This window comes from Aquarana catesbeiana, linkage group LG06, assembly GCF_042186555.1.
Source record: "Aquarana catesbeiana isolate 2022-GZ linkage group LG06, ASM4218655v1, whole genome shotgun sequence".
In the NCBI taxonomy this organism is placed as follows: Eukaryota; Metazoa; Chordata; class Amphibia; order Anura; family Ranidae; genus Aquarana; species Aquarana catesbeiana.
In genome coordinates this window covers 8,338,298-8,358,376 of record NC_133329.1, presented here as the reverse complement: position 1 = coordinate 8,358,376, position 20,079 = coordinate 8,338,298, and the positions used below count along the sequence as shown (strand labels likewise).

The 20,079-nt window shown below is 42.7% G+C and overlaps 1 protein-coding gene across 1 annotated transcript in view; it reads right to left on the bottom strand.

The window, feature by feature from the left end:
- Window positions 1–17,543, bottom strand: part of LOC141147837 (uromodulin-like) — a 42,887-nt gene extending 25,344 nt beyond the window's left edge. Inside the window, exons 1-6 of the mRNA XM_073635001.1 lie at window positions 17,459–17,543; window positions 14,191–14,253; window positions 11,718–11,909; window positions 5,888–6,126; window positions 2,720–2,842; window positions 105–282 (exon numbers count right to left, since the gene is read on the bottom strand). Coding sequence (XP_073491102.1) covers window positions 105–282; window positions 2,720–2,842; window positions 5,888–6,126; window positions 11,718–11,909; window positions 14,191–14,253; window positions 17,459–17,543 — 880 coding nt within the window. The remainder of the gene's footprint in view (window positions 1–104; window positions 283–2,719; window positions 2,843–5,887; window positions 6,127–11,717; window positions 11,910–14,190; window positions 14,254–17,458) is intronic.
- Window positions 17,544–20,079: the final 2,536 nt, after the last annotated feature.

The following is a 20,079-nucleotide window of genomic DNA, read 5'->3' as shown; positions in this document are numbered from 1 at the left end:
TATGGTTGTGCTCTTTCTACCAAGTCCACAGGTATCAAGATGATATGAATCCCCCCCCATCATATTGGTGCTCTGACAAGGAAAGATTTTTTTTTTTCACTTACGTGCAGGCCCTGCAAGTTGCAAAGTATTAATCGCGCCATCTGTGGTGATCATCAGTGAAGAGAAATTACCATCGACTAAGAAACGTTCAGTGTGAACAAGAGCTGTGAAGTCGCCAGAGAAGAGCAACTCTGAGCTGTTAACTGGTATTGAAAGGGTGAAATCCAAGTAATGAAACACCTAAAATACAAAAATGATAATTAATACAACCCATTCCAAAATGAGGGACATAATATAGCCCCTGGAGGATGTTGGATGATGAAACGCGTAGGGAAGGACGTGCTAATACTACACATACTGGGTCTGTACTCGCAGTCTGGGATCATGGCTGGAGTTGGCCTGGCTTTTTGATTGATCCATGTCTTTTAGATTGCGGAATAAAGATTTTTTAGATGGTTTTACTCTATGCTTTTTTCTTCCTCCTTCATGTGACACGATGAGATATATGGAGTGTCTATTTTAAAGGGGTTGTAAAGGCAAAAGGTGCATTCTATGCATTAAGATAAAAACCCTTCTGTGTGCAGCAGCCCCCCTCACCCCCTAATACTTACCTGAGCCCCATCTCGATTCAGTGATGTTGCATGAGAGTCTCAGCTGTCCGGGACTTTCCATCCTCATTGGCTGAGACACCCTTGGCTCCCACTGATGTCAATCAAAGTCAGCGAGCCAATGAGGAGAGAGAGGGGGTGGGGCCTTGTCATGGCTCATTGTTTGAATGGACACTCCTAACACTTACCAGAGCCCCGTCACGATCCAGCAATGTGCACAAGGCTCGGCTCTCCAGGGACTCTTCCTTCTCATTGGCTGAGACAGCAGCAGAAGCCATACAGAGCCAGTGGAGCCAATGAGAAACATCCTATACCTGTACACACAGTCTGAATTTTCGACAGAAAAAGTCAGATGGGAGCTTTTGGTCGGATATTCTGACCATGTGTATGCCCCATCATACTTTTTCTGTCGGCATTTCAGATGGACTTAGATAGAGATTATGTTCTAAATTTTTCATTTCCGACGGAGGTTATCCTGTTGGCAAGTCCGACCGTGTGTACATGGTATTAGACAGACTTAACTAAAAAATGGATCACTCGAAAGGTACTCTCTAATTACTGACAGGGATTCCATCTTATCTTCACCCAGTCCTTTTGGGTTTGGACCATTTGAGTGACGTCACTCCCGCACTTGCACGTGGCGGTCATGGCCGTGGCACAACTCTCTCAATGGACAGCATGCCGTCAGTGGCGGCCCATTCATAGGGGGTGCAGGGGCACCACCCTTGTAACCCATGCGCCCGGCCCCTAATCTACATGTGGGGCGCCAGACGATTTCAATGTTTTTTTGTTTTTTCTTGAAGCACATGATTAGAGCCTGAGGCTCTAATTGGCTTCAAAAAAGGGTGGGATTGGGGCACAGAGCACTGCACTCTAACCCACCCAGTTGTGGGACAATAGTGAATTAATATTCGCTATTTTCTTCCTGATTCTCCTCCCGGCCAATCAGGAAGCGCGTCCTAAGACCCGATTGGCCAGGGAGTCTTGGGACTACTTGGCCAATTGCTTCTCAGGACCCACTTCCTGTTTGGCCGGGAGGAGAAGCAACAGCCTGGCTCTTCCTTCCCCTTGCCTCCTAAGGTAAGCCCTCTGCTTGCACCTCCCTTTCCATCTCTCACACGGGGGAAGGGGGGGTAGATTGCCGCATTCCCGTCCGTCTCCCATGGGGAGGGGGTTTGATCACCATGTTCCCATCCATCTCCCGTGAGGGGGGATCGCTGCCTTCCTGTCCCACAAGGAGGGGGGGTGTTAGTTTGCCGCCCTCCCCAAAATATGGAGCACTGGCCGCCACTGCATGCTGTCCATTGAGATCATAGTGCACACATATATATATATATAAATATACTGGTGATGTCACTGGCTGATACACTTGTAAGTATCCCTTAAAAGAAAATATAGTAAATTAAATTTTTATGAGATATTCACTGTGCCTGTTGGTGTGTGCACCCCAGAGCACAAACACACATGCCTGTATATCAGCAGAGGACGGTGTCAGTAGAGCAATGCATTGTGTCAGTAGGGCCATGGATGGTGCCATTAGTTTATTATTTTTACTATTTTTTTATTATTTTTACAATATTATTTTTTGTTATTTTTTTAAGAGCCCCCGTTATGGGGCTTTGATAAAATATCAAGGGTCTAAACAGACTTTTGAGACAGAAAAAAAAAAAATTGAGGTCAGAGATTCCCCAGTGCCTTTCTCTGCAGCCGGCAGTAAACATAGTTTACTATGCTTCAGTTAAGAGTAAAGACTGGAGCGATTGGTACAGATCACTCACTGTGTTCATTCAGAAAAGGAAGGGTCCGGTTAATGAAATATTTACCAGCCCCTTCCCCACTCCTGAGAGGAAAGGAGACAATCTGGCAGCACTGCAGGGGAAAGACAAGAAGCAGGGGGAATTTGGGACCACAGGGGGTGTTTAGGGTGTGCCCAGGCACACCCGGCACACCCTGTCCACACGCCTATGCCTACATGTACAAGATATAAAGCAGAGTTTACTACCACTATAATGCAGCTCATTGATTTGTTGTGTCCTGACAAAAAAAAAAATAAGATAAAAATAACTTACTTTATTCAGATCTGAAAGGGGAACATTAAACACGTGTCCATAGCTGGCAGTGGCAATATCTCTGTATATAGTATAATCTGGATCAAAATAACTTCCACACATTCCAGTGATGAGGAAAACTACCTACAGTGAAAAAAAAAAGCACAACATACATAAAAATGAATGGCTGACGCTATCCTAAAGGGAACAGTCACAACCAGAAAAATCAAAAAGAAATGGATGTGGGCTCAACCCTTCCTAACTTATTAAAATATATCCCAAATTAGAGAAACACAAAAGTCAACGGTGAAGGAGAAAACAGCCCAACAAGAGCTATATTGAACAAAAGTGCGACTAATCCCATTTATGTATAAAAGTGTATCTTTATTGTGTAAATGTTAAAAAACCTAAAAAAACAAAGCAAAACAAAAAAACACAACATAGCACACAACATTTAAAATTGTTTGCCTTTCCAGCTAAACCTGCTCACATTTCTTATATCAATTCAGAATGTGGTCATATATATATATATACAGTAGCTCTCACAAAAGTGAGTACACCCCTCAGTCACATTTATGTAGATCTTTTCTTCTATCTTTTCATGTGACAACACTGAAGAAATGACACTTGTCTACAATGTAAAGTAGTGAGTGTACAGCTTGTATAACAGTGTAAATTTACTGTCCCCTCAAAATAACTCAACACACAGCCATTAATGTCTAAACCGCTGGCAACAAAAGTCAGTACACCCCTAAGTGAAAATGTCAAAATTGGGCCCAATTAGCCATTTTCCCACCCCGGTGTCATGTGACTCATTAGTGTTACAAGGTCTCAGGTGTGAATGGGGAGCAGGTGTGTTAAATTTGGTGTTATCGCTCTCACTCTCTCATACTGGTCACTGGAAGTTCAACATGGCACCTCATGGCAAAGAACTCTCTGAGGATCTAAAAAAAATAATAATTGCTCTACATCAGGGATATGCAATTAGCGGACCTCCAGCTGTTGCAGAACTACAAGTCCCATGGGGCATAGGAAGACTCTGACAGCCACAAGCATGACACCCAGAGGCAGAGGCATGATGGGACTTTGCAACAGCTGGAGGTCCGCCAATTGCATATTCCTGCTCTACATAAAGATGGCCTAGGCTATAAGAAGATTGCCAAGACCCTGAAAATGAGCTAAAGTACGGTGGCCAAGAGGATACAGCGGTATAACAGGACAGGTTCCACTCAGAACAGGCCTCGCCATGGTCCACCAAAGAAGTTGAAGTCACGTGCTCAGCGTCATATCCAGAGGTTGTCTTTGGGAAATAGACGTATGAGTGCTGCCAGCATTGCTGCAGAGGTTGTAGGGGTGGGGGGTCAGCCTGTCAGTGCTCAGACCATACACCGTACACTGCATCAAACTGGTCTGCATGGCTGTCATCCCAGAAGGAAGCCTCTTCTAAAGACGATGCACAAGAAAGCCCACAAACAGTTTGCTGAAGACAAGCAGACTAAGGACATGGATTACTGGAACCATGTCCTGTGGTCTGATGAGACCAAGATAAAGCGTGTGTGGCGGCAACCAGGTGAGGAGTACAAAGACAAGTGTGTCTTGCCTACAGTCAAGCATGGTGGTGGGAGTGTCATGGTCTGGGGCTGCATAAGTGCTGGGGAGCTACAGTTCATTGAGGGAACCATGAATGCCAACATGTACAGTGACATACTGAAGCAGAGCATGATCCCCTCCCTTTGGAGACTGGGCCGCAGGGCAGTATTCCAACAAGAAAACAACCCCAAACACACCTCCAAGACCACCACTGCCTTGCTAAAGAAGCTGAGGGTAAAGGTGATGGAGTGGCAAAGCATGTCTCCAGACCTAAACCCTATTGATCATCTGTGGGACATCCTCAAATGGAAGGTGAAGGAGCGCAAGGTCTCTAACATCCACCAGCTCCGTGATGTCATCATGGAGGAGTGGAAGAGGACTCCAGTGGCAACCTGTGAAGCTCTGCCCAAGAGGGTTAAGGCAGTGCTGGAAAATCGTGGTGTCCACACAAAATAATGACACTTTGGGCCCAATTTGGACATTTTCACATAGGGGTGTACTCACTTTTGTATATATATATATATATATATATATATATATATATATATATATATATTTGGAGGGTGGCCACCCAGCCTATATCTCATACTCATTCACTCAAACCGTTTTTGAATAGTTCAAGGAAAAGTAGGGTCAAATCTTATTTGGCAGATCACAGGAGTGCAATTCGTTCTCCACTCCTGTGACCCGTTTTCAGCAGACAGTGGGCTGATGTCTGACATCAGAGCCGTTCCAGGCTCGGGAATGATCACGACCATATGGTCAGGAGATCTGCCCACATGCCTGGATTGGCACCCGGCTCAGCCTCTCAGCAAGCTGCTGAGAGCCTGAGCCAGCCACTCCCGCTCTCTCCACAGCTCAGCGCTCCAGTGGGCATGGGGGAGGGGGGGCGGAGCAGAGAGCTGCTGAATGACAGTCACCAGCTCTCTGACTCTCTGACTCTCTTGACCCAGCATGCTCATGACTTTTCTTGAATGCTACAAGAAAGATTAAAAAAAGAGGCCTAGTGCATTATCCCAAGTATATTTATTAGTATTAATAACAAGATAAAAACTTCTCACAAACATGTTGAAAAATAAGGTTCTAAGGAAGAAGACGAAGCAGCACCCTGGTGTTTAGGCAGGGTTGCTAAGTAAATTTAGTTTGCCAGGCAGTAGTTGCCCTGGTTAAATGTTAGTAGAGCCATTGTAGAGCCCTCTCTTGTTCTGGACTTGCTCCGCCTTCTCTCTTCTGTCACTAGGTGGCACTGTGGCTGGTGACATTAGATAGACAAGGGCTTAGCAAGGTCAGGTTACGAAAGGATGGAGTGTCTCAGCCAATTGGCGGGGGGGTATTTTTAGTCCCTTGGCCTGCTGGGAGAGCCTATTTATTTGGGTGGAGTCAGGTGATCGGGCTTCTGTGCCACCTTGAGGGCTGTCTGGGTGGACATGTGTTATGCTGCCCCGGATTGCTAGGCTGTAAGCCTGAGGCCTATCCCGGGTACATCTGGCTGCTAGGCTGTCTGAGGCAAGAAAGAGACTGTGGGGGGACATCTTCATTCTGTCTGATGAAATGGCCCCCAATGTATGTGGTCTGATCAACTGAAATAAATTTCCATACCTGGGACTGTGTGGACCTTATCAGTGAAAAGACTTCATTCACCAGAGCTATGTTTGAATAATCTTTAGCTGAAGCGTCTGTTAGTACGAGGATGAAGGACTGGCGGGGGGAGGACAGGAGAGCCTGCTTTATTCCTGCTATTGCCAATTCCGGACAGTCTCCTCCGCCTGTGGCTACCAGATTGGTAAAGAATTCATCAAATCTTTCCTTCGAATTCGTATACCTGACGGGTCCAACTCCTGAAAAATGAAAGTATCAATCAGTTCTGTATACTGATAAAAATGATTCTGTTGGCTTGTGATTTTAACATAAATTTTTTTATAATTTTCAACATAAAAATAAATGATAATTAATTTACTTTGATATTTTAAGTACCTTACTTCATTTTAGTTAGTTCGTTCTTAAAACACACCATTTACATTTACAAAAATAACGTATAATATCGAGTATTATAATATATTATATATTATATATATAATATATTATAATATTATAATATCGAGTTTCCATATTCTAATTGAGTTACATTTACTTAAAAAACTTATCTTTTCATTTGACTGAAATTGCGGGACGCGTATTTTTGCCAAACGTGCAACCGCACGAGTTTTGATGCTGTATATAAGTCCAACGGGAGCTTTTCATTGTCTATTCCGAGTGTGTGTAGGCCTCATCGGACTTTTTTTTTTCGAAAAATCTAACGGACCTAGAAATGGAACATGTTCTAAATATTTCCGACGGACCCGATTCCTATCGGGAAAACCGATCGTCTGTATGCTGTTCCGACAGACCAAAAACGACACATGCCCTGAAGCAAGTACAAAACGGAAGCTATTGGCTACTGGCTATTGAACTTACGTTTTCTAGTCCCGTCGTACCTGTTGTGCATCACTGCGTTCTGGACGGTCGGAATTTGATCGGACTTTGGGTTGACTGTGTGTAGGCAAGACCGCTTGAATGGAATTTCGTCGGAGTTCCATTGGAGAAACCTTCGGAGTTTATTCCGACAGCAAAACCGGTCGTGTGTATGCGGCAATAGACTTAAATAGGGTTTGCATGTTCGCTCAAGCTTTTTGCCTGTTTGCAGTGTTCTGGTGCGAACCAAACTGGGAACCGAACTGGGGGGTGTTCGGCTCATCCCTACCCATCATGCACATCTCTAAAAACTAAATATAGAAGCTAAACAAAACACAAAAAAAAAACAACCTCAAAACAATAAAAGTAAAATAAAACTCCCTTCTTATGCCCCGTACACACGGTCGGATTTTCCGACGGAAAATGTGTGATAGGACCTTGTTGTTGGAAATTCCGACCGTGTGTGGGCTCCATCACACATTTTCCATCGGATTTTCCGACACACAAAGTTTGAGAGCAGGCTATAACATTTTCCGACAACAAAATCCGTTGTGTACACAAATCCGACGCACAAAGTGCCACGCATGCTCAGAATAAATAAAGAGATGAAAGCTATTGGCCACTGCCCCGTTTATAGACCCGACGTACGTGTTTTACGTCACCGCGTTCAGAACGATCGGATTTTCCAACAACTTTTGTGTGACTGTGTGTATGCAAGACAAGTTTGAGCCAACATCCGTCGGAAAAAATCCTAGGATTTTGTTGTCGGAATGTCCGATCAATGTCAGACCGTGTACGGGGCATTACAGTGTTGATTGACACAGGGGCGACCTATCAGGCGACTTGTCAGCTTGACAAGTCGCGCTCCGTTCAGTACAATGGAAATGTTCTAATAGGAACGACTCAAGTTGCTCTGACTTTAGAAAAAGGTTCCTGTGCTACTTTGGGGCTACCCGCCCTTAACCACTTTAACTACTTTCAGACTTGGCTGCTGAATGACCAGGCTATTTTTGCGATACGGCACTGAGTCAGTTTAACTGACAATTGCGCGGCCGTGCGACGCTGTACCCAAACAAAATTGATGCCCTTTTTTTCCCACAAATAGAGCTTTCTTTTGGTGGTATTTGATCGCCTCTGCTGTCTTTATTCTTTGCTCTATAAACAAAAAAAGAGCGACAATTTTGAAAAAAAAAACACAATATTTTGTATTTTTGCTATAATAAATATCCCCATTTTTTTTTTAAAAGCAAATTTTTTCCTCAGTTTAGGCCGATACGTATTCTTCTACATATTTTTGTTAATAAAAATCACAATAAGCGTATATTGATTGGTTTGCGCAAAAGTTATAGTGTCTACAAAATAGGGGATAGATTCATAGCATTTTTATTATTATTTTTTTTGTTGTAGTAATGGCGGCGAGCTGCGTTTTTTTATTGTGACTGCGACATTATGGCAGACACATTGGACAATTTTGACACATTTTTTGGGACCATTGGCATTTATACAGCGATCAGTGCTATAAAAATGCACTGATTACTGTAAAAATGTCACTGGCAGGGAAGGGGTTAACACTAGGGGGCGATCAAGGTGTTAATTGTGTTCCCTAGTGTGTGTTCTAATTGAAGGTGGGATGGGACTAGCTAGGGGAAGAGATAAATCGGTGTTCATACTTTGTATGAACACACGATCTGTCTCTTCTCCCCTCAGAGAACCCGGGATCTCTGTGTTTACACACAGAGATCCCAAGTTCTCGCCGTATCACGAGTGATCGCAGGAGCCCAGAGGTCATCGCGACCACCGGGCACTCGCATCAGCTCCAGGGGCGAGCAGCGGGCACGCGTGCACCCCTAGTGGCCACAAATAGAAGCGGCGTAACATGAGAGCGATTCCCGCAGCCAAGCCATGTTGTCGCAGTACACCTGCGGTGGCTGGTCGGCAAGCGGTTAAAGAGTCTTTTGGAACTTTGAAAGCCTGCAGAAGGCAGTTCCCATATGTTTGAGGCCCATCAGGACAAAAGAGCGCCACCAGTGGCAAGAATTTTTCCAAGTCACTACAAAGCCACGCAATGCCATTGAAAGGTAAGAATAAACATTGAACAAATTATTGTTCACATGCTTTAAATGTTACTTAGCATACCATCCAAAATGTTTATTTTATTTGCCGATTAACATATTTATAATAATCGGACATACGTCTGTTGTATACACCTATTAGGACAACTCAACTGTGCGCACGCAACGTTTGCACTTACTGCATGCAGCAGAACGCAACCGAGATGCAGGGCGAGGGGCCGCCGGCTGTTAATCTTAAAAACCATTTTGTGCCACAAAAATGAATGTTTCAGCTGGTTTGGTTTTTAGAGATATAGCGGATCGTTGGACTAGGGGCATAATCTGTTCCAGGAGAATGCTGGTAATCCAAAGCACTCACATATCAAAGCCATTTTCCCCACAGAAGTCAATGGAAACAAAGATCATGCAATACTGCATGTGGCCAGAGGTGGGGGGGCGGCGCCAGAGAGCCTCTGAAATACTCGGGACAGCTCGGCTGAACTCGGAAAGCCTCGGAAACACTCAGGAACAGAGTATTTCCGAGTGATTCAGAGTATTTCCAAATGGCTCCGTACCGTTCTGAGTGTCCCCGGCGCACTCGCACCTCTGGCCGAAAGCATTACTGCACACCCCATTAGCTTCAATTCTGTTTGAGACAAAACTCGCAAACCAAGTCAGAATTAAAAAAAAAATTTGTTCGTTTTTCAAAACGCTCGTTAACCGCGTTAATCGTAAACCAAGGTTCCACTGTATTGGAATTCAAATTCAGATTATGTAACATCAAGCCCCGCTCACTTTGCACCCAATGTTAATAAAATTTAAAAACAAAGATAGCATTCATTTGCACCGCATCTGTGCCGATTTGTGCTGCAAAAGCGAATGTATGTGCTGGTTTGGTTTCAGAGATATTATAGTTGATGAAACCTCTCCCACTTTGCACGACATGTTATTACATTTTAAAGTTTGAAGTTTTTTAGAAGATCTTTTTAGAGCTCGATGTGGGGAATCTACCTTCAAAAATCCATACTTTATCCGCTTGCCGACCGGCCACCATCATTATACTGCGGCAGGTCGGCTCTCCTGGGCAAACCGCCGTAGGTTTACGTCGGCCTTTGCACAGGAAATAGCGGGCATGAGCCCACCGCATGCCGCGGGAGCGTGGCCGCTGGCCTGGCAAACTCGATGCCCACTGGCGACCCACGATCGCAGTATACAGAGACAGAACGGGGACCTGCCTATATCAGTGATGGCGAACCTTGGCACCCCAGATGTTTTGGAACTACATTTCCCATGATGCTCATGCACTTTGCAGCGCAGTCGAGCATCATGGGAAATGTAGTTCCAAACCATCTGGGGTGCCAAGGTTCGCCATCACTGGCCTATGTAAACAAGGCGATTCCCCGTTCTGCCTAACGACATGTCAGAGATCTCCTGTTCCCACTGATCTCTGTCATGTCCCTGGTAGCCCATCCCCCTCCTGCAGTTAGAAACACCTCCCAGGGAACACATTTAACCCCTTGATCGCCCCCTAGTGTTAACCCCTTCCCTGCCAGTGTCATCTATACATTGATCGGTGAATTTTTTATAGCACTGATCAATGTAATAATGTCACTGGTCTCCAAAAAGTGTCATATTGGGTCAGATTTGTCCGCCGTAACGTCACAATCCTGCTGCTAAAAATCGCAGATCACCGCCATTACCAGTAAAAAAAAAAAAAGTTCCTAAATTTATCCCCTATTTTGTAGATGCGATAACTTTTGCACAACCAATCAATATACGCCTATTGTGATTTTTTTTTACCAAAAATATGTAGAAGACTATATATCAGTCTAAACTGTTGAATAAATTCATTTTTTTATATTATTTTTTTTTATATTTATTATAGCAGAAAGTAGAATTTTTTTTTTTTTTTTTTTTTATAAATTGTCAGTCTTTTTTTGTTTATAGTGCAAAAAATAAAACTGGCAGAGGTGATCAAATACCACCAAAAGAAAGCTCTATTTGTGGGAAAAAAAGGACGTCAATTTATTTGGGTACAACGTTGCACGACCGCGCAATTGTCAGTTAAAGCAATGCAGTGCCATATCGCAAAAAATGGCCTGGTCATTAAGGGGGGAAATACTTCCCCTTAATGGTTAAAGTACTTCCCTGAAGTGGTTAAAGTCCTAAATACTTTCCTAAAAGGGTTAAAAAAAAGTTAATACATTCTATTTTCTATGTTTTTTACAGATATACTGTACAGTATATACATGTGTGTGTTTCAGTTTGATATGTTAGCTGAGAAAGAGGCATTTTTTTTTATTTTTTTAAATGTTTACATTTACATTTGATGCTGCTTTAATAATATTACATTTGTAACACTTTATAAATAATAAATGTTAATTGTTTTGAAAGCCTGTTTCATGAGACTACTGTATTTTCCGGCATGTAAGGCGACGTTTTACACGACGTTTAACGGCCAAAAAGTGAGGGTCGTCTTATACGCCTGGTACAAAATGCTCCCCGCTGGATGTCAGCCCGCCGGATGGTGGATGTGCGGTAATACTGTTAGGAATTACTAAAACTGGAGAGTGCAAAACCTGGTGATGATGGTTCTGGTCAACGTTCCCATAATTTACATCTTGAGTGAGTGGAGAGGTGAATACTTGGCATTGGATGGGAAGAGAAGCCAGACGGTAATGTAAGCATATTGTACTGTGAATGTTCTAACAGATAAAGACTTTGACTGGCACAATGGTAACATATGTGCCAAGGAAACAACAGTGATGATCTTTTTGTGTGTGTTTGAGTGTGTGGGGTGGGGTAAAACGAATTGTTGCTTTGCAGAAGGGATTCCTGTGTTCCTTTAAACTATTTGAAACTCTTCAACTCCTTAATAATGTCTAATGTTGCTGATTTTGATTATAATATGAGAAACAAAGACATACTAGGGTCGTTAAACTCCACCATGGTATACTGCCGGACGCCACATGGAAATTTGGCTTCCACGCGATCAAGAAGCCAGCCGTTCACTTTCTTCAGTTCCATGAAATCATCATACATGGATCCAGTGGTGTCCACCGCATAGGCCAAAGATGAAGACTCTGGAGAAAAGAAAAAACAGACATTTGCCAGGTTGACTAAAGAGTGATTTATGTGTTTTATGGGTGCCGGTATGCTGCGGCCCTCCCTGACTTGTGTCTCTAGAGGACTCCAACCTCCTGAGAGCTCTGAGCCATATATACTCACCTGACAGCTCTTTCTTCCATTTGTAGCACCCTGATGTCTAGGACATCAGCAAATTGACCTGCCAAGTGATAGTTGCCTTGGCCGATTGACAGGAGGTAAATTGATTTCATCCTAATTCTAGAGTTGCTGCACTACTCTCTTCTGTCACTCGATGGTTGGGTATCTGGTGGCATTAGATAATACAAGGGCATTGCAAGGACAGATTATGAATGAATGGGGTGTCTCAGCCAATGGGCAAGGGATTTTATTAGGTCCCTTGGCCTGCTGGGAGAGCCTAATAATTTGGTTGAGGTCAGATGATTGGTGTTCGGTGCCACCTGGACGGCTGTCTGGGTGGACATGTGTTGTGCTGCCCTGGGCTGCTAGGCCAGAGCCTGAGGCCTATCCCGGGGATATCTGGCTGCTAGGCTGCTTGAGGGCCTATCCAGAAGCAGGAGAGCAGCGTAGGGTTTGGATTGCGGCTTGCAGTCCAACCAGAAGTATCAGTGCTTTTGACAGGAGAACCTGTCGTGGTCAGAAGTAGCAGGGAAGCTGTCGCCACTAAGGGACCATCCACCTTATTACCGGGGACCACTGTGAGTAGCTGAAGCAAGCCCCAGAGCAGTATTCTCACCAACTGGGGACGGTGAAGAGTTGGGAAACTTCAGCAGATGTCAAGCCAGGGACCCAGCCAGTGGAGGTGACGCTTGCAGAGCAGCCTTGTGTGGCAAGCCAGGGACCAAGCAGGCCAGTGGGGTGACGCTGGAAGAGAATCTGTGAGTGCCAAGCTAGGGACCCAGCAGGGAGGCGGGGGCGACGCTTGAGATAGATACTGAGTGAGAAGGTTGGAAGAGCTCAGGAGATCCAGTGGCAGTGGATCAGCGGGTCTAAGTGATAGACTGGGAGCTCAGTTGAGTGTCGGTCTAAAAAGGAGATTGTGGAGGAAGTGAAAGAGTTTATTACAACCTTTGTTAGAAACTGTTCAAGATTGTTGCCATAGGAGACAGAGTGTCTACCCATGCAGATGTGGTGTCTGGCTGGGTGCCTTTCCCTGCATGGCTGTCTACCTATAGAAGTCTCGGAGTCTGCTAATTAACATTGCAACTACTAAAGGGTGTCCTGGCCCTATCCCCCTCTTCCACAGTTCTGTTTAAGAGAAAAATTCGGACTAATTCTTCCCTGAAACGAAGAACGGGGACACACACCGGACCCCCTACTGTGGGCCACATGCAAATCAAGTGTAAACAAGGGGAAGTTTTTGGTGGGATTTTAAGGGCGCCAAGCAGAAAAGTTAATTACAGTACTCCAAAAGATAAAAGTAAAACAAAATTTATTACATAGAAGACAAGTTAAAAATATTGGCTGTTCATATGATACGCAGATACAATTACACATTAAGGATGAGCTCCGGCATGTTCGCATGATGCAGGTGCCGAGCCCGCCAGGAAGTCAGCATGGCGCAGCGCTAATCACAAACAGTGAGACATTTCCTGATGTGCGGCTGCAGAGATCGGGAAATGTCTCACTGCCTGTGATTAGCGCTGCGCCGTGCCGACTTCCTGGCGTGTTCAGCACAAGCAACATGCGAACACGCCGGAGCTCATCCTTATTACGCATCTAGACAGTAGATGGAAAAAGTGGTCACTCAAGAATAACATGGAGTGACTTATACCCAACATGTTTCGCCTTTTACAGCTTCCTCGGGGGATGTTTTTTGAGGAAGCCGTAAAAGGTGAAACATGTCGGGATAAGTCACTCCATGTTATTCTTTAGTGACCACTTTTTCCATCTACTGTCTAGATATGTAATTGTATCTGCGTATCATGTGTACAGCCAATATTTTTAACTTGTCTTCTATGTAATAAATTTTGTTTTACTTTTATCTTGTGTAGTACTGTAATTAACTTTTCTCCTTGGCACCCTTAAAATCCCACCAAAAACTTCCCCTTGTTTACATATACCCTCAGGGATGTGGGTGCCATTTTTCTGACACTGTTGTCTATCCATACCACCATTTCTTACTATGCGAATCAAGTGTGAACCCAGCCTTAAATAAATGGAAAACAAAAACGAAAAAATCCAAGCAAGTAGACTTCTCCCCCTTTCTACTACTTATTATATATTTTAATGTTTACTTATTTTTTTATTGTTTATGACAGATAATAGACTAAAATATACAATGGCGGAATTTACCTAACTGTGAGCTGCATCGCCCATCAGCTCTTCCATCAACTCTTCCATCAACTCTGCTGAGACCTGTTGGGATACACAAAGCAAAACATATATGAAAATCCAACCAAAACTTTATTTTAAGCTTCGCACACAGTAGGGGAGTGTTGGATCCTCTATCAGAGTTTTATTGCTTGAACCCAGGAGAACCAATTCATAATAAAGAAAAAAAAAAAAAAAAAAAAGCTCAAGGGGAAAAAATAAAATCCACAAAACTAGGGACATCACCTTGAATCCAAAATATAACGCTAAGAGGAAAAAATTGTATAAAGAGCTTTACATGTCCCTTTAAAAAAAAAATCCAAAGGTAAAATCAGTACATAGAAAAGATTTTTTTTAATAAAGAAATATCTTCATTCATCTAACTGTATTCCTAAACCCTTACCCATAAATAAAAACAATTAAAATAGTCACGTCACTGGGAGTAGCTGATGAGTAGAAACAAAAACCTAGCGAACAAAAATACTGGAAAAAGAAAGAAAAAAAAAAGGTTTACCCCCTTAATGACCAGGCCATTTTTTTTTTTTTGATACAGCACCGCGTTAGTTTCACTGACAATTGCGCGGTCGTGCGACGCTGTACCCAAATAAAACTGGTGTCTTTGTTTCCCCACAAATAGAGCTTTCTTTTGGTGGCATTTGATCACCTCTGCGGCTTTTATTTATTTTTTGTTATAAACAAAAAAAAGACCGTCAATTTTGAAAAAAAAACAAAACAAAATTTTTTTTTACTTTCTGCAATAAAACATATCACCCACAGTGTCACCTATAAATGTCACCAATCAGTGCCTCATCACCAGTGCCGCCTATCAATACCACCCATCACCCATGCCCATCAGTGACACCTACCAGTGCCCATCATTGCCACCCACCAGTGTCCATCAGTGCCACCTACCAGTGCCCATCAGCGACATCTATCGGTGCCACCCATCAGTGCCACTCATCAGTGCCACCCATCAGTGCCTATCAGTGTCGCCTTATCTGTGCCTATCAGTATGGCCTTATCTGTGCCTATCAGTGTCACTTTATCTGTGCCCATCAGTGCAGCCTCATCAGCGCATATCAACGAGGGAGAAAAATGACCCATTTGCAAAATTTTATAACAAATTATGAAACATGTTTTTTATTTTTTTCAAAAATTTCTGTCTCTATTTGTTTGTTTAGCAAAAAAAAAAAAACAAAGAGGTGATTAAATGCCACCAAAAGAAAGCTCTATTTATATGAAAAAAATGATAAAAATTTAATTTGACTGCAGTGTAGCATGACCGCGCAAAGTGCGACAGCGCTGAAAGCTAAAAATTGGTCTGAGCGGGGGGGGTTAAGAGCCCGGTAAGCAAGTGGTTAAGGGGCTAAACACAGATCAATCATGTGCAAGGAAAAATTCAGTTTTTTTTATTTTACTTGCATGTGATTGGGTATTCTTTGCAAAGTGAAGCTTTACCTCCTTTACCAAGCTCTGGAACACCTGCACGTTGCAAAGTGCACAGTCTATTTGCCTTTAGCGAACCAACCCCTATGACTTTAAGACAAACCCACAAAAGGATGTAAAGGGGTTGGACAAACTCTTTCATATATTTTTTTTGCATGGAAAAGCAATAGACTTATTTGTGTTCTCTTTGCTGTAGTAGCAAAATTATTTCCCACCAGTCCCAAAAGACAGATCCCTGCATCCTGTTCCAAAACAACTGACGTAACTATGGCAATTACATTTATAACCCCATGTCCAAAAATGGAACGATATCGGGGCAGGACCAGAATATATGAATAAAATCTCCCCGGAATATACCCACGTCTCCAACAATTCTGAGAGTTCAACAGGCTCGTTCTATATAATCTACATGGTGTATAATACGTTCCGTGTGTTATCTTAAATTGTATGAGTTCATCTCAAAGAGAGACCAGTGTCTGAAGGCGGAATCCCCGTATCTCCTCCCAGTTCTCCTCCTCTAATTCAGGAACATCTCTTATCCAACATGATCAAAGTTTTTTCATAAAAGAGAGGTTGGAGACCATCAACTCACTATTTTTTATCACTACATTGGGTAATATTGGTTATACCCTTCTCGAAGTTTCTTCATATATGTCAGTGATGCTCCTACCAAATAGTTATATAAAACTGAAATGGGTTTCTCTTCCAACCCCCCTTCTAGTTATCTGCTCCAACCCAAATTCCTCCAGTTGTGGAAAACCTTGATGTAAATTGGGCAGAGAGAGCATGGGCAAGTTGCATATATCTGAAAAAAATATAGCTTCCAGGAATATTCCAGTATCCTATCATTCATGCAAAAGGGTATCACTGTTTATCCATGCACTACCTTAGCTAGCTTTTTAACCTTAAATCTGGTACCAGGCTCCAGGATCTTGAATGGAGTTTAAAGGAGGCAGCTGAGGATTCCTCCACAGTGAAGTATTTGGAGATAAAATCACTTTGGAGTGTTTTTTTTCCCCACGCTAAACTAGCTCTCCATACCTTTATAGTTGTTACCATTAAGGGAGTCAGGTCATATGAAGGTTTCAAACCTCGGAACAGCTTCTATGGAATGCACCAACTGGGGACTATATCCATCATTTTTTACCAAACTTTCCTACAAATTGTCCAAAATCTTCCCCAACCAGCCATTACAGTGCTATCGCTTCTGAGAATATGTAAGCTCGCTCTATCATGTCTTCTGGCATTGTAAATCTATACATTCATATTGGAACCGGGTCTTCTTGGGAAATTTCCTCCCTTACACAACTCAATTTAACCCCTAAGCGATTTTACACCTGGGTACTGACCAGCTACCCTCCCTAACATTAGAACTGTAGTTATCCACCTACGAAATATTTCGTGCTCCATGCAGGTAGTGCTGTGGTTTGGGATTTGAACCCGCAATCCTAACTGCCGGGGAGAAGTGCTAACCACTTAGCCACTGTACTGTGTTTGCCACTGTACTACCATTTTTGACCGGTCCCTTTCGTTTTCCTCTCTCTACCCATCCATATCTTTCCCTTGCATTCCCAGTTCAAACCCCTTCCCTTCTTCCTACCCGCCCCCCACACCCTTCCCTTCAATGAGATGTAGCACCTCAGATATGATTTGGTTGCCCCCCAAAACTCTGTATATTACATCCATACGATAGTTGATGTTTGCTTTAAGGTGATTTTCATCTGGTTGATTTATTGTAGGATTTTGTTTCTCAAACCTAATTAACTAAGAGCTATTTAAAGTAAATATTGTAAGGGTTACATACCGTACTGCCCTTTGGATTGGTCCGCAGTGTAGGTCACTACTGATGTGCTGGCCAAAATCATCAAGATTACAAGCAGCTTAGACATGGCGGTTCGATTTCCCAAAAAAGGAAATATATGAAACTTTTCAGACCAGGTTCCGACCCAGAAGTGATGGACACCCTAGAAAGTCTTCTTCCCTTCCCTGAGACGCAAGGGATGCAACGGCTTTTCTTTGCCTGACTTTATATACCATTTCAGAAGGAAGTAAAAATAAGTTTTATCTTAATTAGCAAGTTCACAAGGTGTAGCTTTTCCCATTTTAATTAGACTGTATTATGTAACAATTATTGATGTACATTATCTACCCGATTTGCATGTAAATGCATTGCATCATTGAATTTTATCCAGTGTTTATTACTTCTGGTTATCTATTAAAAAGGAGAAAAAAAAAAAAAACCTTTAACTATCAAGACGTTGCTATTTACTGATAAAATGTTTCTGTCTTCCTTGTACAACCACTATTAGGAAAAAAATCAATTATCTTCTCTGAAGACTTCACTGAAAAAAAAAAAAATATTGATTTTATTGACCTATTTTTTTTTTTTAAAGTGGTAGCAGGAAAGATGGTTCAGCATCACCTGAATACTGGGAAATGTAACTATTTAACAGGTAAACTGTACCCCTGTATGCATCTCAAAATGTGTTATTCAATTTTGGCTTAAATATATATATATATAGATATATAGATATATATAGATCTATATATATAGATCTATATATATATAGATCTATATATATAGATCTATATATATATAGATCTATATATATATAGATATATCTATATATATATAGATATATCTATCTATATATAGATATATCTATATATATATATATATATATATATATATATATATTTATTTATTTATTTATATGTATATGTGGCGGGCACCTACTTTTATGTAGGTGACCTTTTCGCTATTTTACAATGTCAGGTAAATTTATGCAGGCTTTATTTGGGATTTGAGTGGCAGGTGGTTTGTATGAGAGTCCCGGCCAACCATTAATTTGTTGGGCAATGCCCTGGGACTCTCATATAAAAGCCGGGTCACATGGTCAGAAGGGGGGGGTTTCTTGTGTCGAGTGCGGAGAATCCTGCCTGGTTGAGGGGAGAGGTTTCCCTCCGGGGAGCCAACGGAGCTCCCCCCCTTGTGAGAAGGGTGGGGAACCGGTCTCCATAGAGGAAGAAACCACACCGTACAGCATGTAGTCGCTGGTGTTGTTGGCGGCCCCTGCGGGGAAGGGATCAGGCCGAAAAGGAGAAAAGGGAACAAAGAATCATTGCGGAAGAAGTAGCAACAAAGCGGAAGGAAACTGGACGATCGATCGTTTATGAGTGGCACATGGACTATTGATCACGTGACTGATCAAGGGAAAGGGTACTGCCAGAGGCTGAGGGATGTTGGTATGCAAGTCAGTGAGACAGACGGTGATGGCCTGTGACTTTGAGTTCAGCAATGCCCCGGGATTCCAATCAGTTCTGCAGATGAAGAAGTTATTCAGAGTGACTCTTTATCGATTATTCTCTATCAAATCTACTACCATCTTCCCTGATTGAAGAAATCACACAAAGTGATTTCCTATATTCCGCAAAATTGATTCTAGTTCTTTCACAAGATACAGTGAAAAGATGATAATGCAACGAAAGAGCATCTCAAAAGAAGTCCTTCTCCCATCCCAGTTCGTGTTAATTAATAAAGCAAGAGAAAAAGCACTATGGACTGTGTGTTTGAATTTATGGGCTGCAATGGGTTGGGTGGTAAACGTGAATTACGCATATAACAATTAATCAGCCGCTCCTTCGAGGGGTAAGAGCTACATATATAAAAATAGAAGTGGTATACCACGCTAATTAAAACTGTGAGAAAAAAAACTGTAAAGAAAAAGCAGCGACACAAAAAAACATGAGATATAATTATGCACACATAAGTATTAAAAACAATTAAAAAAGTTGCGCTAATATAAATGTAGCAATAACTCTCGGCGGAGCTGCTGGTTTAAGCGGGCTTGTTACCTTCACTCTCGACACCCCTGCTTCACCGGCACTGGATCTAGGGTTCCATTGAGTTTACCTCTGGACGATAAAAGCATCAACACTTGAATATGTTTTCAATGCTTTATTGAACCAAGTAACGAAGGAAGTAGCAGGAAAGAGGCAGAAGGGAAGCTACAGGGAAGCTCAAATACCTTTCTTTAGGATTCTTGAGAACGTCCTTTAGAGTTGAGTATTGTAATCGGATGCAATCCCCTTGTGGGACGCAATCTTTGCTCGCCTGGATAGGCCTCTCTCACTTGCCTAGCAGCCAGTACATAGCACGAACAAAAGTCTCTGCCACAGACTTGCTTGAAATAAATCCGTACAATCCTCTGCCACAGGATGTATTAAACTTTGCGGTGAATGTCAGACACAGTACTTGGACCTCTAAGCCAACCCAGCAGTACTATGCTGTAAAATTACTTTAGGATACGTCCTCCAACCGAGTCACCAGGCCCCTCTCCAGACCAGCACTCTGCGTGATCCTTCCATGACGGGTCCTCTCCTGGGATCTTCTCGGTTGTCCAGCTTCTTCACTCTGGATAGAGA